This window comes from Salvia splendens, chromosome 14 (assembly GCF_004379255.2).
Source record: "Salvia splendens isolate huo1 chromosome 14, SspV2, whole genome shotgun sequence".
Classification (NCBI taxonomy): Eukaryota; Viridiplantae; Streptophyta; class Magnoliopsida; order Lamiales; family Lamiaceae; genus Salvia; species Salvia splendens.
Window position 1 is genome coordinate 19,159,644 of NC_056045.1, and position 18,938 is coordinate 19,178,581.

The window sequence follows — 18,938 nt, forward strand, 5'->3', positions numbered from 1 at the left end:
GGCAGCCGCAGAGGGTGCACAGGCTGCATGGGACGATGGCTTTGTCATGCCTAAGAAGAAGAACAAGTACGCAGCCAAACGCGACAGGGAACGACAGAGGCGCCGAGAGAAGAGTCAGGCGAAGGACACCTCGGCGAGGACAGTGTCAGACAGATAGGGACATCAGTGTATGGAGGGGGATGATTCCTCGTCAGGGAGAGAGCGGGCCTCTAGGTCCAGATCGCCTTCTATTACACGCGGTTTCGGATATTGCCCTCTGGCGATGGTCTTGCACGGTGATAACATGTTCGGGGCATTGGAGGATTTTCCCTCGGATGAGGCCGAGGTTGAGGTGGATAGCGATGACCACCAGGATCCTATGATATTGGTGGTACCGAATACGAGGCTTGATTTCTCAGATCCGGTGCTGCAGTATATTGGATATACTTCCCCTCCCGCAGAGGGTTCTTCGAAGAAGGCGAGGCTTTCGGCCTCGGGAGCCTATTGAGTTTCCCATGTCTTCTCACTTCATGATCTGGAATGCCCAGGGGATAGCGAACGCTACTACCCAAGGCAATTTCAAGAATATGATCGATATGTACAGTGTTTTGTTTGCCGCGGTGCTTGAGCCCCAGACGGATCCCCAGCCTTCTTTCTTTAGTAGGCGCTTTGGGTTGCAGTTTAGGTGTTCGAACACAAGCGGCAAGATTTGGATCTTCTCTCACAGGGACTGGCAGGTCGAGGTAATTGACGACTCTGAGCAGGTCCTTCACATCAGAGTTACTGCTGCGATTTTCCCTTGCTCAATCTATCTCTCCGTAGTGTACGCTAAGTGCTCGAGGGAGGGGAGATACGATCTGTGGAATAAGCTCAGGGACATCTCTTTAGCTACTGACGGGGCTCCCTGGCTTGTTGGAGGTGACTTCAACATCTTCTTGCTTGAGGAGGAGAGACGGGGCAGCGTCATAGATAGGCACGGAGAGATGATGGACTTTGCCGACGCCGTTGCAGACTGCCAGCTCCTGGACCCGGGTTTCGATGGTCCACCGTTCACTTGGACGAGGAGTGGGCTTTGGGAGAGATTGGACAGGGTCCTCCTTGGGGAACACTGGACGACCGTCTTTGCGGCTACTAGGGTGACTCATTTGCCTAGGATCTCTTCAGATCATGCCCCTTTGCTTGTGCGGTGCCAGCTCACTACTCAGATTCCGAGGCCTTCGTTTAGGTTTCAGAACATGTGGGTTCGTCACCACACTTCAGGGATGAGGTTGCCAGAGTGTGGACGACGGAGACGGGCTTCTTCGGCATGCTTAATCTTCAGTTCAAACTCAGCAGAGTTAAGGGATTTCTCAAGAGATGGAACAGGGAGGTCTTTGGGAATATCTTCGACAAGCTGAGGGAGGCAGATGAGGCGGTTGCCGCTGCGCAGGCGGCTTACGACGGGGACCCCTCGGGAGCCCATAGGAGTGAGCTTAGCCGGTGCACCGCTCTCTACGTACTCTGCACTAGGATGGAAGAGGATTTTTGGAAGCAGAAGGCTGCCATTCGGTGGGCTGCAGAAGGCGAATGGAATTCCAAATTCTTCCATGGGTGGGTGCGTCAGAAGCGGGTGAAGTCTAGGATCCACGCCATCCAGACAGGCGATCAGATGCTTACTTCGGAGGACGACATCAGACAGTCGGCTGTTGGATACTTCCAGGGGCTACTCACGTCAGATGTTGAGCACTTGGAGCAGCCGGACCTAGATCTCTTGCGCGGTCTCCCAGAGTCTATGGACCGCGAGGGCCTCTGTGCAGTCCCCGACTCCGATGAGGTGAGAGGGGCGGTCTTTGGCATCAGTGGGGACAGCGCCTCGGGACCGGATGGCTTCTCGTCTCTTTTCTTCCAGCACTGTTGGGACATCGTTGGAGCAGAGGTGGTGGCAGCAGTGGCGGACTTCTTCTTAGGAGCTCCTATGCCCCGCAGCTTCACAGCCACGACCATCATACTCTTGCCGAAGAAGGCAAGTCCGGCGACCTGGGCAGAGTACAGGCCGATTAGCCTTTGCAATGTGACCAACAAGATCATCACTAAGATCTTGACATCGCGTTTGGCGCCGCTGCTACCTCTGGTTTTGGCGCCGAACTAGAGCGGTTTTGTAAAGGGTCGCTTGCTTAGTGATAATGTGCTCTTGGCTCAAGAATTGATTCACGATATCGGCAGGTCGCTCATTAAGAAGGCAAACTCTCCTAATCTGGCCCTCAAGCTAGATATGGCTAAGGCCTATGATCGAGTGCAGTGGCCTTTCCTTCTCCTGGTGCTTGAGAGGATGGGATTCCCGCCGGGGTGGGTGAGTATGGTCGATCGATGCATCTCTTCATGCTGGTTCTCAGTGCTTGTGAACGGGGCTCCGACAGGTTTCTTCCAGTCTACGAGGGGACTTCGCCAGGGAGATCCGTTATCTCCGTCTTTGTTCGTGCTTGCTGCAGATTATCTGTCGAGGAGCTTGGACAGGCTTGTGGACACACATCCCGATATGGAGTATAGATGTGCTAGGCGCGCGCCGGCCATATCCCATTTGTCTTATGCCGATGACATTATCATTTTTGTTAGGGCGCACAGACAGTCCGTGGAGAGGCTGGTACATTGCCTCGAGCACTATTCCGCCATGTCGGGTCAGATGGTGAACAGGGGAAAAAGTCATTTCTACCTCTTTGAGAAGTTCGACGCTTGGGCGGCTGAGGTGGCAGAGGCGAGTGGATTCCAGCAGGGATTCCTCCCTTTCACTTACCTCAGTGTCCCTATCCATAAGAGCATCCCCAACGGTGGTGGAATGCTGCTCGTCCGTCCTTGCCGCTGGCAAGGACGCGCTCCACCGCCGCTGCGCTCTTGCCGCTGGCACGGACGTGCTCTTAGCTAAGAGCACGGCCGTGCCAGCGGCAAGAGCACAAGGCGTCGACGTGGCATGCTCTGATTGGCCCGTTGATTTATCATTTTTTATTATTTTTTTTTAAAAAATCGAAAAAATCTGAAAATTTCAAAATTAATTAAAAAAATATTACCTCACTTCCTAATAAAATATATCCATTTTTTTCACACTTTTAATTTTTTTTTCATCATTTTTACCCCAAAATTCATACTTTCATCTATAAATACTCTCATTTCAAACACAAAAAATGACACTATACTAAACAACTATCTCAATCTCAATTTTTAGGATTTTAATTATGTAATTTTTAATTTTTAGGAGTTTAATTATGTAATTTTTAATTTTTAGTATTTTAATTATGTAATTTTTAATTTTTAGGATTTTAATTATGTCTTTTTTATTTTATTTGTAATTTGTATTATTTATTGTGGTTTTTTAATGAATTTTAATATTATGGAAATGTTTTTGTTTAATTGAATTTTAAATTGAATTGTGCTCGTCCTTGCGGAAGAGCACAGCTGTGGGTGTTGTGCTCTTGCCAGGGAGCAGGCAGAAAAAGTGGGGCCGGGCCCACAATCGTGCCGCTGGCAAGAGCACGGTTGTGGATGCTCTAAGGGGGGCTGAAGGCCGGCTACCTTTTAGATATCCGACAGAAGATGGTGGACCGGATTCACAGCTGGTCTCACAGACATCTTTCTCTTGGAGGGCGCCTCGCTCTGATCAAGAGCACCCTTGTCACCATCCCTCTTCACATCTTCCAGGTCCTGAAGCCGTATGAGTATTGGATGAGGGAGTTGGAGCAGATCTTGGCCCGGTTCTTTTGGGGCACGGTTGGGCAGCAGAGGAAGATTCACTGGGTTAGCTGGAAGAAGAAGATTTGCCTACCGTTGGATGAGGGAGGCCTCGGCATCCGTCGTTTCTGCGAGGTCGTCAAAGCTTTCAGCATCAAGCTCTGGTGGAGATTTCTCGCGCAGGATTCTTTATGGGCGCAGTTCACCATCCGCAAGTATTGTTTCCATGCTGGTCGTGCCTTCATTTCTCCTTACTCTGTGCATGATAGTCCTATCTGGCATCGTCTCACGGACATTAGGGGTCAGGTTCATGGTCTCATTAGGTGGTCCCTCGGCGAAGGGCGGATTAGTTTCTGGGATGACGTGTGGGTCGGGGATCTTCCCCTTAGGACATATTGTCCGCCTGGGACTGATCTCCCTGCCGCTGAGGTTTCTAGGTTTTGGCGTGATCATACTTGGCATGTTGAAAAACTGCATGATTATTTGGCTTTGTATGGTGTGCCTTTGTATGTGTTGGATTTTATCAGGGCTGTTCCGATTGAGGTGGGCAGGCGGGATGTGATGCGATGGAGCCTCACTGGCAATGGCGAGTTCTCGACGGCCTCAGCTTGGGAGCTCATCCGGACACGGTCCCCTAGACATTTCGGACTTCGCATGGTTTGGAATGCTGGGTTGACCCCGACCATCTCTGTCTTCATCTGGCGCCTCCTCCTCCAGAGGGTCCCTGTTGAGTGTTATGTTCAGGCCCGCGGTATCTCTCTTGCATCCAAGTGTCTGTGTTGTGTCTCTTCTTTTTCAGTTGAGTCGTTTCAGCATTTGTTTGTGTCGAGTCCTCTGGCGAGATCGGTTTGGGATTACTTCGATGGTTGGTTCCCTTACATTAGCACACACATTCACACGTGCACTGATATTGCACTTAGATTAGGTTTTTGGTGGAGGTCCTCTCACAGGGCCACCGCCTTGCACATCAGCTTCATTTGGTATACTGGTTTATTTGGACGGAGAGGAATAGCTGCAAGCACCGCGGCATTTCTTTTCGTTCTTCACATGTTATTTGGCAGGTTGTTCAGCATTTGCGGATCTTGGTGGCGGCGGGTGTGCTAGTCCCCCTTCATTGGCGCGGTTGCACCCCGGCCGTCGACTTCATGCCTTCGATTCCTCCTCGCCGGCGAGTTCTACGGTCCCTGCAAGTGCTTTGGTATCCACCCGACGATCCTTGGGTGAAGCTGAACACCGACGGGGCCTTTACTAGCTCGACGGGACATGCAGGCGGTGGGGGAGTGGTTCGTGGTTCAGACGGTTCCCTCCTGGGTGCCTTTTGCACGCCCCTCGTAGCTAGGTCGGCCTTCGAGGCGGAGCTCTTAGCTCTTCTTCACGGGCTGACTTTGGCTATGCAGTTCTCATCGCATGTTTGGGTCGAGATGGATGCGGCAGCAGTGGTCGCGGTGTTCACTTCAGGACGCGGAGGAGCAGCGGATGTGAGACATCACATGGCTCGCATTCGCACTTTGCTCGCACAGACGCAGTTTATGTTCTCTCACATCTATCTCGAGGGCAACCGGCCAGCCGATTTTTTGGCAGGTAGGGGGGTCCAGACCCCTGCCATCACCTTCTTTGATGCGGATTCAGCGCCTCGGTATTTGAAGTCGCTCGTCAGGATGCACCAGTTGGGCTATCCAAACTTCAGATTCAGATATCGAGATGGATGACTACTTCACATGGTTCGTGGTTTTGATTTATGGTTTTTTGTTTTCATTTGGAGTTGGCCAGCTTTTGGCCATCATCCTTGTTATTATTTTGGTGTATAGCTTTGTTATGTTTATTTTTCTCGTTACTTAGATGGTTAGTACCCGGTCTGTGGAGATACCATAGTAGCTTTGTTAGCTCTTGTGATTTGTATCTTTCGTGCGGACCGAGTCACTTTTGGGCTTGGATGATGGATGTTCTTTTGGTGATTTTTGATATATACAGGTTGGGGGTCCGCCTTAACCCCTCGCCGTGATGGTGTTTGAGGAAAAAAAAAACCCAGAAAGGAATACGAGTCCAGAGCTTTTGTTCTAGCGGCAAGGAGCTTAGACATTATTGTATGAGGTGCCGAGTTCGAGCCCTCTTGACATTAGATTATAATTTCCTCCTTCGTATAGGAGTTAATTTAAAAAAAAAACCCAAAAAGGAATACGACTAAACTACATTGGAACGAAGGAAGTATAAAATATTTTGATTTATATTTAAATATAAAATAAAATAAATAATAAAAAAATATGTGCTCGATTTTCATATTTTGCTTTGTATTTGATTACAAGAAAATATAAAATAACATAAATAAAATAAAAGTGAGAAAAAATGTTTAATTCAAACAGGAATCAATATTAAAACTGAAACCGACTAGACCATTACCGGGACGATTTTGATTCAACTTTCAATGAGATCGGAACCGACAACGTCAATAATACATGATGAATAGCATGTAGGTTACAATGGTTCATACTCCTTTTATTCTATTAAAAATGAAACATTTTCCTTTTTTGGATTGTTCATTAAAAATGAAACGTTTCTTAAAATCGAAACAACATCATCTTTATTTTTATATCTCTCTTACTTGATTCTCACCTTATTAACTCATAAAATAACCCCACCTCAAATCACATATGGAAAAACAAATGTTTATTTGTAATGGGAGGAAGTATACTACTTTAGTGATGTCAAAATTGACCTACAAAGGTTAAGTGGAGGAGTTTATCTCATATGGGCTTCCAACCAAAATATCAAATCGTTAAAACGGCCCAGCCCAATATCTCACTTCGTCTCGTCACTGTAACTTCTCTCACTCTCTCTGGTGCAAGTCTAGGGATTGGGTTTCCACCGGAGCTTCCAACCTGAATCCAATAGCTATATGTACGGCATCTCCTCCCTTTCTACTTTTCCCTAATTTAATCGTTCTAAGATCTGCACTAGCTACTTCAATTTTTAATATCTACTGCGTTTTGGTTGATTCAAGCTGCGAATCTTCGTTTCAGCAACTCTTTTAAGGCTTCATCAATGTCAATGATCGAGGATAGTATCCTGAGACCATAACTTTCAGCTATTGCATGGTGGATTGAGCTCCTTGCCATGGAAACGAACATGGAAACGAATTCCTTGCTTCTGAGATCTTATTCTGTGAAACTTAATTCAGGGCATGGTGGATTGAGCTCCTTGCCATGTCTAATTACCCCTTTTAGAAATAGGAAGAGGAAAACTCTTACTCTCGGAGCCAATTCATCCTCTGCTGATGCGGGTCATAACCGTCAGAGTGAATCGAAGAGCCTGCTCTCGGTGGTTCCGGATGTTCCTAGGGAAATCTTGAAGCGAACTCTAAGGCCGTTGAGTGATTTCGGTTTCGGGGGGAAAAGCGTGTGGGAGGGTGGAGTTGGTTTGATCCTCATTTCTGGGGCGTTTCTGTTGGCATTTAGCTTGGCTTGGTTGAGGGGGTTTCAGTTGAGATCAAAGTTTAACAAGTACTTGGCTGTTTTTGAGTTTGCTCAGGCTTCTGGCATTTCCACTGGAACGCCTGTGAGGATCAGAGGGGTGAATGTAGGCAATGTGGTTCGTGTGAATCCCTCGTTGAGGAATATTGAGGCTATAGTTGAGGTGAGACCTGTTTTCCAGTTGTGGCTTCGATGTTTGTGTTGTGTTGTGGCAATCACCAAGTTTTTCTTGATGTTGATACTTCCAGATAGAAGACGATAAGGTTATAATACCACGTAACTCGTTGGTTGAAGTCAATCAGTCGGGTCTTCTTATGGAAACACTCATTGATATCACACCACAAGACCCCATTCCGGTGCCGTCAGTTGGGCCTCTTCATGCTGGTTGTGTTAAGAGGGTCTAATTGTGTGTGACAGACAAAAATTGAAGGGGCGCCAAGGGGTGAGCTTGGATGAAATGGTTGGGATATTCACTCGCATTGGGCGTTAAGTTGAAGGAATAGGTGTCGCGAATACCTATTCCTTGGCTGAACGGATTGCTGCTGTTGTTGAAGATGCAAGGCCATTGCTTTCAAAGGTATAGTCCATATGCTTTTTGTTACTCGGCTGATGCCTTATCTTGAGTCAGCTTCTTTTAGCTTGTTTGGTGACATTTTCACTGTTTTGAATTTATGTATGTGACATGTTAGTTTAGATATTACTCAATCCTTCATCAGAGGATTGACAGACTCCTGATTCCAAAAATTTTGTCACTTCAAAGAAAAACCATCTTGTGCCGTAAATAACAAATATTTTGTTTTTATATTAACTGTATTTATAGGTCTATGCTCTGTTAATTACTTACTTGGAATGTATTCTCATGCAAGATTCGGTCTCCGATGTAGTGATTTCTCAGATCCAAGCTCTAGCTGAAGATGTAGAACCTTTACTGGCTGAAGTTCATGATAGTGGTTTGCTGAAAGATGTTGAGCATTTAACCAGAAGCCTTACACGAGCTTCTGAGGATCTGAGGTAAACTGTAGTCTACAGTTCGGTTTGCTGAAAGAAGTTGAGCATTTAATCAAAGATGTTTGTGGCATTGAGCTTTTTGATCATCAGTTCTTCAGAAATTGGCTGATGATGCATAATATGTGGAATATGCAGAAAGGTGCAATCATCAATATTAACTCCAGAGAATACAGAACTAATTCAGAAGTCTATCTATACTCTCATTTTCACATTGAAAAACATTGAGGTATGTTCACCTAGATTCTTCCCTGAACCTGACGCTTAAGATGTGTTGTCATCGTACTTATTGCAAAATTAGTTTTCTTCACTGCCTACAACATGTGCAGAACATAAGCTCTGATATATTGGGATTTACTGGGGATGAAGCCACGAGAAAGAATTTGAAATTGCTCATCAAGTCTCTCAGCCGGCTGCTATGAAGAATATGAAGCAATTTATAATGAAAGCAAACGTGGACTTAATTTGGGCAAGATGTTTTTGACCGAGTGTGATGTAGCTACTCCGTTTTGGGCATCGAAAGGTAAATATTTGAAGTTTCTCATCAGGAGCTGAATTGCTTCCTTCATTACCCCGTATTCTTCATGATAGATGTTTCCATATATGTTCGTTCACTATTGATGTTTGCTTTTGGATGTGATTTACAGCATTCACTCTCTTGGGCTATTGAATGCTTTGTTCTTAAATTGGTGAACCTAACCATTGGTGTACACTCTTAGATCAGATGCTTTGTTTCTATATTACAAGAAACACACACATTGATTACAATTTACAACTCAATTCCCGCTTCTTCATTTGTTCAAGCTCAGTTTTAATGAATAAGTACATCATTTGGTATGCATGATTGTTTTTTTATTTTCTATAATAGGGGTGGGAAGTTATGGTCTTATACATATTGTTTAGATTAATAGCAATTTATGATCTCGACTTTGGTCCTTTTTATTATTATTAGCCATCATGTGCTCACTCATAAAACATATAGTATTCTTGAGGTCATAAAAGTCTTAATTCTTCGATTCTAACTCACGATATTTGTAATTGAACTCGAGGTTTGCTTTGTCCTCTCGGTCTCTAATTTGTCTTGTAAAAGGAAAATACCTTGCTGATGTACTTAATATAATTGTTAAATTGTTCAAAAATGTTCATTTGGGTATATGATAGCACTCTCTCCGTCCCACTCAAGATGGACACATTTTTTAGTGACACGGGATTTTAAAAGTGTTACTAGGTGGAATAAAGTAGAAAGAAAAAAGGTAGTTGAATATTTTAATGAGGAGAGAGGAGGTTATTTCCAAAATTGGAAAGTGGTCATCTTGATTAGGACAAACAAAAAAAGAAAGGTGACCATCTTGAATGAGACGGAAGGAGTAGTAAATAAATGGATGTGTGTATTGGCCACGCGATAGAGTATTGATGACTGAACCCCAAAGGGAAAGAAACATCTGAGATCCTTGCATAGGCAAATATGGTCTTTGTAAAGAGACAGGCACCATTGTTAGCTCGAGGTTAGTAGATAGCATGCAGCCTGTCTTGTTCGATCTTCGTCTTTTTGTGCTGGTTTCAAGCTCCATTTTACCTGCATGTAAACTAGTTTTCTATAGCTTGAAATCTTGTGCCTCGTCTCTAGTTATATGAGATATCTTGCAATAAATCAATTGTGTTTGAGTTTTTGTGGTACAATTGATTTATTGCGGTATTTTTATACCACCAAAACTCGACTAAATATTGTTTTCAAAACGTCTCAATTTAAAGGTAATTAAAAACGAGATATTTTGGAAATCTAATGGTGACTCCATCCGTCCAATATTGATGTTTCAAAAGGTCTAAAATTCAAAGCGCCCAATATTGATGTTTCAAAAAAGAGAGAATCCGATGAGCTGTAGTACTATTTAAGACCTAATATATACTTCATCCGTCCCGCAATAATGTCACTTTTTTTCATTTCGATCCGTCTCACAATAATTATCACACTTTATTTTTTACCATAAATGATAAGTAGGTCTCACATTCTACTAACTCACTCCACTCACATTTTATTATAAAATCAATATAAAAAAGTGGTCCTACATTACACTAACTTTTCCGACCAACTTTTTTTACATTTATTAAAATCCGTGCCTACAATAAGAGTGACAATTATTATGGGATGGGAGGAGTATCATTCAATGATAGATTCAAACAAATAAATTCATTTATTAACACGGATTTGTGGCCCAATCTAGGGGTGGGAAAAAATACCGACTTACCGAAATACAGGACTTACCGTACCGAAAAAATACCGAAAATACAGGTTTTTTGGTATACCGTAGTTTTCGGTACGGTAACGGTATCAAATATCTTATACCGCGATATACCATGGTATACCGAATCTTCGATATAATATATATAAATTTATAAAATTTAATATATTGATGTGTTGCCATTATTTTACTTTATTTTCATTTAGCACATATTTGTACAGTAACCTAAACCATGTCCCGTTTTCTATTTAATATATTAATATTAGTAGTTAGCTTATGATGGTTTCATCACGTTTAAGTTTAATCATTTCATCTCTTCATAGTTAATTAGGTGGTGTCGATATATGGATTTATTCTTCATATATTTATTTTGGTTCGGTTGTTTCATAGTATTTGCCATTGTGATTATGCCCGACTATTAATAAAGATTGTCAAATGCAGGATGACTTCTTTAAAGATTTTTTGTGGGATTGTGGGTATGAAAACAACAAGGTTGCGAGAAATGAAGATAGTGTTGATCACTTGAAATGTTATTTTTAATATTTTGGGTATAGATTTGGTTGTTTTGGATTTGGATTGCTGAAGTTTTATTTTTCTGGACTTTTTTCAAATAGTTAAACACTTGGAAATGTTATTTTATATATTTTGGATATAGAATTATAATAGATTTTTTTATAACATGTTGTACTGTATTTCGGTATACCGTAAAAGTATGGTATACCGTAATATGGTACGGTATACCGCAATAACGTATGATAATGGTATTGAAAATTATCATACCGAATTTTTGGTATACCGACTTCGGTATACCGGAAATTCGGTAAGGTATCGGTATGAAATTTTTTCATACCGCTACTTTCTGTATGGTATGCAGTATGACACTCTCGGTACGGTATACCGTACCGATCCATCCCTAGCCCAATCAAAACTTGTTTTTGCCCACAATTATTTTCTTGTTTTGAGAGAGATATTGAAATACACACACAGAGTAAGAGAGGGGCTGTAACAAATAAAATTAAAAAAAAATTGATGTCAGGGGTGTCAAAATGGATATCGGATATTGGATATCCAATATTCAAACCCGAAAAATCGGGTAATTGAATATCCGGTACCTGATTTTTCGGGTTTCGGGATCGGGTTCGGGTATGGGATTTTTGAATTATCGGGTATTGGGTAATCCGATACCCGATCGAGTATACCCGAATTACCCGATTTTTTATTTTTTTAAAAAATTTAATAAAATTTGTATTTATTTTATTATTTAAAAAATTAAATAATTAAATGTATCCCAAAAACCCTTCCCTGTGAAGTCACCTCTGCAATGCATACAAGCACAGCACCAAGCTGTGCTCCCAGAAACAGACGCCGTACTTTGTTTTCTATGCTTTAGACCATTTTACACCACTTCATTAATCATTTGCAACAGAGAAATAAAAGCCTACCAAAGTGTTTTAGTAACATATACAGAAAAGAATTGTACTCCCAGCGCTGCAGCGCTCTCGGCCGCCCACCGCCTACTACCCAACCGCCGTTGTCCACAGTTGTTGCCCTCTACCACCTTTGTCCAATCGGGACTGAATACCCGATTTTTCGGGACTGGATACCTGAGTCGGGTATTAGTTTTTGGGAAATATGGGATCGGATACCCGAAATTTTCAGATCCGGTATCCGTGGTTATCCGATTTGACAGGCATAGTTGAGGATATATTATAGTAATCCCCAATTATTGAGAATCTTATAAAGGGTATGTTCGGTACATGGAATTAGAATTGAAATTCTATAATTCAATACCAAATCCATTGCTCATTTAACAATTGAGTTGAATTATAATTCTAAGTGTGTGTAAAGCTCTAATGTGTGTTTTAGTGTGTGCGTGTGTGCGCACGTGAAGTGTGTGTGAGCGCGTGCGTGTGCGTGTGCGTGTGAATAGTAATGTTGACTATACGGAAATTTTATGTTAGATGATACATTTATAACAAGTTAAATGTGAAAAAGATAAAAGAGAAATTTAGCTTTTATGTGCATAAAGTATATTTACATGGTTATGTCAACCGATTGGCAGTGGGCCAGCCAGCTGCCGATGGCGACACACATCTCACTCTCCAACCGATACTCGTAGACCGCACCCCTCAGCTCCACCTTCAGGTGGTGGTGCTCCTCCAGCCATCGTGCGTACTCCATATCAAATAATGCCGCACCTAGAAAAATACGCGGAATCAACTCATTAATTCATTAATTAATTCAACACCCTCGAGATTCACGCCCAGTGGGACTTTTCTCACGCAGCCACAATTCACCAACCACGCACATGGGTGGGATAAATTTTCTCATCCTTACTTTTTTTCAATTAAGAAAAAGTTGTACATAGAGTTATGTTGGTATAAGGGAGGCCTTGCTCCCGCATTTCCACCCAATAAAATTCCTTATAGCAAAAGATGTACATTTGGAGAATATTTTAGTTATGGAATTGGGATTTAAGAAAAAAATAGCTAAATTAATGGAGACTAAATATGACTATGTGTGCTCTAGCATTTTGAATTTCCAGCTTTAACTGATTCAGATTTATTTTACAGGACTCCAACTTTTGAACATAAACCTGCCTTATTAATCAACAACGAAACTAATTTTTTTTTTTTGTCTTAATTAAAAACATGCCTTTTCCTTAAGCCTGGTTTTTTCTTGTTGCTTCCCTATTTTGAGCAAGCCTCCTCAATGTATGTTTTAGTGTGTAGTGTGTGCACGCAAGCGCGTGCACGTGCGTGTACCGCATGCGTGTGAATAATAATGTTGACTATAAAGAAATTTTATGTTAGATATATATTTATAACAAATAAATACAAAAAAGATAAAAGGGATAGCATTTATATGCATAAAGTATTTATATATTTACATAGTTACCCCTTAATTAATAATACTAGTATACACTTAAAATATTGTTATTGATTGATTTTAATGTTTAGCGGCAATGAATAGTAATGTGTTTTTGTGTATGAGTGTATTTCTTTTAGATACTACATTACTCAATCTGTCTCATAAAATTAGCACAACTTAAAATGACAAGGATTTTAATTCGCAATTAGTAAAGTAAGAAAAATAAAAATAAAATATAATGAAAATAATATTAGTAGATCGTGGAATTCACATTATTAACAGTATTAAGTTGTTCAAAAGTTTTTATTAGAAAGGCACGAATCAGAATGACAAAACTAGTTAATTTTTATAGGACGAATGAAGTAATATTTTAAAGGGGTGGTGGATTTATTTTATTTTAGTTGTTGGGATCCTTTTATTAAGAATTCTACTAAGATTCATGTCTACCGATTAAAAGGAGTACTATATTTTTATTCATCCAACTTATGTTACAATTTAAAGTCCGATAATGTGTGTATATCATGCAAAGATGCAATTAATAATAAATTCATTTTATCATTAATACATAACAATTAAGCATTTTAGAGGCGTCTAGTAAAATTTGATATGGGATGCAGATAACAATTAACTTGGTCTAGTATATGTTAATTTAAAATATTAATCTTAGCATTTTGTTTATTGCTCATATTCAAACAAAATGAAGATATACAAGAAGTCTAGGGATGTCAATCAGGTCGGCCCAGCGAGTTGCGGGTCAATCGGGTCGGCCCAACTAGTTGTGGGTCAATCAGGTTATATTTTTATTGGGTTATAAAAGTTCAACCTTAAAAGCTCGGGTTTCGGGCTAGCCCAACATGTTAAATGGGTTGCTACCGATAAAATTAACATGCGATCAATCCAATAAATAATTATGAAATTAGTTATATTTTAAAATGTAAAATATTTAATTATGATAAACTTGAGATATATGCTTAATCTCAAACATAAACATGATAAATACTATATTTGAGATTTGTGAAAAATGAAACATTAACATATTTCCAGAAATTTTTATGTATATTTTAGAAATTTAAATATTTGTTTTAGTGAATTTAATATTTTTAATTTATTTATCTATTATTGTATTAATAAAAATTTAATATATACTTTGTATATTTAATATAAAATTAAAATTTATTTTTTTAGTTATCTATATTATTAAATTAATCAATAAAGTGTCGAAATATGAGCCAAACAAATTGAACAATAGAAATTTTATTTAGTTTTCGGGCCAGCCCATTAGGTTTTCGGATCTGGTCTTAACGGGTTGTGGTTTAATTGAGTGCGAGCTAATTGGGTTTTAATTATATCGGGATGGAAATTTCCAACTCAGGCCTATAAATTTGGCGGGATATTTAGGACAGCTTGCAGGTTGCGAACTGCACTGACATCCCATGATTTGGGTGTGCGTTTTCATCGTATTTTCAAGTCTAAGAGTAGTGATAATTACTGTGGAAAATATGGCCTCCTATATAACTTCATATATATATTAGTAGTAGGGTGGAACGATTTTTGAACTTAAACACACACACATATACATAGACACTGATATTTTTCCCATTTGTATACAGTGAAATAAAGCAACATATGCAAACATGCAACGACACATATATCATCAATTAATTATTATAATTAACCTAATTAAGCCATACTTAATCAGGAGAAGCTAAATTCGAATTTTCTAGTGACCTAGGGAACTAAATGTCTAAATTAAATACTATTATTTAAAGCATATGTAGGTCTTTGATCGGGCTTGGCACATGTTGCGTGACGGTTTGATTTGCATCATAAATATTTCTTCATTAATTCTCATTACTTTTATTTTCTCTTATTTTATTATATATTTATTTAATATATTATACCTCACTTTTTTAATCTTTATGCCAAAAACAAATGATTCTACTACTGGAAAAGGAGAGAGTGTTACATTTAAATTCAATATCATCCAAATTTTGTATACTTGCACACACTATACACACATTACACACATTGCACACACACTACACACAATTTACACAAACTGCACACTTTACACACACTATACTTACACTACACACACTGCACATACTATACACACATTGTACACACTATATATACACCACACATTGTACCTACTACACACTAAAAAATAATTCAAAGAAAATGATTCAATATCAAATGTTATTCATTTCAACTAAACTTGGCTTTTCCTGCATAAAGCATTTCTCCATTGCCACCTTTAGTCGTGGCGGGTGCGGTTGAGCCAGAGGGTGCTGAGGGAGTGGAGGCGATGGAAGTACTCACCGATGACCAGAAAACACTGCGCAGCTTGGTGGATCGTCAGATGCGGCTGTAGCTGGTGAAAGAAAACACTTGCAGCTTGGTGGATCATCAGATGCGGCTGTAGTTGGTGAAGGGTTTGTTGCCTCAAGTTATCACTTTGTAATTAAATCAACCATATTTTCACTTTAATTAATTAAAGTTGTACAAAAATAATAACAAGAATAATAATTGATGAGTGTTTATTACGCAACTCATCATACATGAATGTTGACAATGTGGAAAAGAGGAGCACCATCAAGAGAAAAAGCGTTTAAGTGTATAAAGTATTTATACATTTACATAGCTAGGCTTTTAAATATATACTACTTCTTCGTCCCATAAAAATAGCATGACATGAAAAGATATGAATTTTAATACGCAATTAGTTAAATAAAAGTGAGAAATAAAAACTAGTCTATTTTAACAAGACAGAGAGAGTAATACTTTGAAAGGGGCAGTGGACCTTTTTTTGTTGTTTGATGGCATCCTTCTATTAAAAATTCTATAAAGATTCATGACTAGAGATAAAATGGAGTATTATTTGACTTGTCCAACTTATGTTACAATGTAAAGTTCGCTAACACGTGTATATCATGCAAAGACGCAATTAATAATAAATGCATTTACCAGAAATAGATAACAGGTAAGCATTTCGCAGTAAGATTCAATATGGATAAAGATAACATTTAACTCGGCCTAGTACATTCTAATTTAAATTATAAATCTTAGTAAATAAAATGGAAACAAATATTAGTAGAGGATATATTATAGTAATCCCCAATTATTTAGAATTTTATAAAGGGTTCGTTCGGTACGCGGAATTGAAATTGAAATTCTATGGATAAATCAATTCCAAATTCATTGTTTGCTAAACAAAGGAATTGAATTATAATTCAAAGTGTATTTAAAGGTGCAGTGTGTTTTAGTGTGTGGGTGTGTGTGCGCGCGCGTGCATGTGCGTGCACTGCGTGCGTGAATAGTAATGTTGACTATAAGGAAATTATATATTAGATAATAGTATATTTATAACAAATTAAATTTGGAAAAGATAAAAGAGAAAAATCATTTATGTGCAATATATATATATATATATATATATATATATATATATTTACATAATTACCCCTTAATTAATACTAGTATATACTTGAAATGTTGTTATTGATTGGTTTTATTGTTTGCATGCAATAAATAGTAATGTGTTTTTGAGTATGAGTGATTTTCTTTTAGATACTATATTACTCAATTCGTCTCATAAAATTAGCACAATTAAAAATGACAAGGGTTTTAATTCGCAAATAGTAAACTAAGAAAAAAAAGATAATATATAATGAAAATAATATTAGTAGAGTGTGGAATTCACATTATTAATAGTATTTAGTTAGTATTTAGTTGTTCAAAAGTTTTTGTATTAGAACTAGATTAATTTTAAGGCAAGAACCAAAATGACAAAACGAGTTAATTTTTATTGGACAAATGGAGTAATATTTTGAAGGGGGTGGTGGATTTATTTTATTTTATTTGTTGGCATCCTTTTATTAAGAATTCTACTTAGATTTTTGACTATATTTAAAAAGGAGTATTATTTGACCTGCCCAATTTACATTACAAATTTAAAGGCCAATAATGCGTGTATTCTTGCAACAATGCAATTAATAATAAATGCATTTGACCATAAATAGATAACCGGTAAGCATTTCGCATTCGTCTAATAAGATTTAATATGGGAAAGATAACAATTAACTCGGTCTAGTATATATGATAATTTTTCATCGTATTTTCAAGTCAAAGATTAGTAATAACTAGTATCACACCCGTGTGATGCACGACCCCGTTAACTGTCTGATCAAATTAATTCGAATTGTGAGTTCACATTTTTTTCAAATGAGAAAAATATCATTATATCAAGTTATAAACTAACAAACGTATAGAGTAATAATATGTATTATTATGAAAATAAAAACACATCATATAATCAAATGTATTGCGAAACTAAAAACTGCACACAAAATGATCAACGACAAACATGTCGATTACATATGTTTAATGAAAGAAAGCGGAAAAAATATATGCCTTGGGGCGGTGAAAGGACCATGGGTGCGTAGGTGTCGTTCAAGCAAGGATATATCCTACTGGTCAGGATAGAGATCCTAACTAAGCCTAGACCCTGGTTTCAAAGATTCCTCAACCCACTCCTACTGACCAGTATAGTGGTGATAAGGGTCGAATCCCACTGAGATGGTGCGTTAAAACTATTGTGGTGATATTCTGGGTGGTTTGGTTAGCTACCACGCTTGGGTTGAGTCTCTACCTAGGCAAGAACTTAAAGGTGGTGTTTACTGGTCAGGCGGTATGAAAGACATCTGGAATGTAACTGTGTTCGTGGAATGGGGAGACATTTTTGTAACAGAAAATATTTAGAAGGTACGAGTTTCTATTTTGGGCTAGACATGATATTCAGAGGGTAGTGGTGGTTGTGGTGACTAGGCTGACAGGTCTGCAGGGTACAAACTAAAGGTGAAGGACAAAAGGTAAAAAGCATCAAAAAAAACAAAAGTGGTCCCCTCCAATTGAAATAGACGCCATCTTCTTCAACAAACACATCCAAAACTCAGATAACAAATCCAAATTCAACACGGAAAACACAGATTATCAACTCGCGAACACAGATCTAAAACAACGAAATCAAATCTGAAATCAAACACTGGAGCTGGACTTCTGCATACTGGTCAACATGGACGAACGATTCGGAAATTAAAACTAAGTTTTGTATGCAACGATTTACTTCACAATCAAACAGTGCCAGATTATACTATCCGAGAGAAACTTGCTACGTAAAACAGAAATTATAGATTCAGCACTTAAAACACCAAGAAACTTTAGATCTAAGCTAACTAGGCAAGGAAGGAAAAGAAAACGACACAATATACGAAACGGAAATCAACTTCATAGCATAAACGCGTTCGGATCTTTAACAAGTACTTCAAAAGCAGAAAATATCCAAAGGCAACAGAGATCCAACGTGAGGAAAACAAGTAAAATTTAACTACGAAAGCGAAATAAAAATTGTTTTGCCACTCCGGGCGATGAAACTTCTAAACTAAGATCTTGCTGGCTGGAAAGATGGCTTGGAACTCCGAGAACATCTGGGCGTCAGGTGATCATGGCTGCGGCGAGGCAAGAAACGGGACACGGCTGAAAGACTGGTATTACCGAGAGAACTCTCTACCTAAAGATGGTGGTGAATGAGTGAATGTGTATATATCTCTCTCCTTCTTGGCTTCCTTTTATAGGGAGGCTTTCCCTTGATTTTTAGGGTAAATCCTCATTGCAAGTT

At 39.3% G+C, this 18,938-nt stretch overlaps 1 protein-coding gene and 1 pseudogene across 1 annotated transcript; both read left to right on the forward strand.

Annotated features, from left to right (window-relative positions):
- Window positions 1-494: 494 nt before the first annotated feature.
- On the forward strand, window positions 495-2,193 carry LOC121764297. The gene is made up of 3 exons (XM_042160342.1): window positions 495-1,165; window positions 1,240-1,792; window positions 2,182-2,193. Exons 1-3 carry the CDS (start codon window positions 495-497, stop codon window positions 2,191-2,193), a joined length of 1,236 nt encoding a protein of 411 aa, XP_042016276.1.
- A 4,304-nt stretch (window positions 2,194-6,497) lies between these two features.
- On the forward strand, window positions 6,498-8,919 carry LOC121766077 (annotated as a pseudogene).
- Window positions 8,920-18,938: the final 10,019 nt, after the last annotated feature.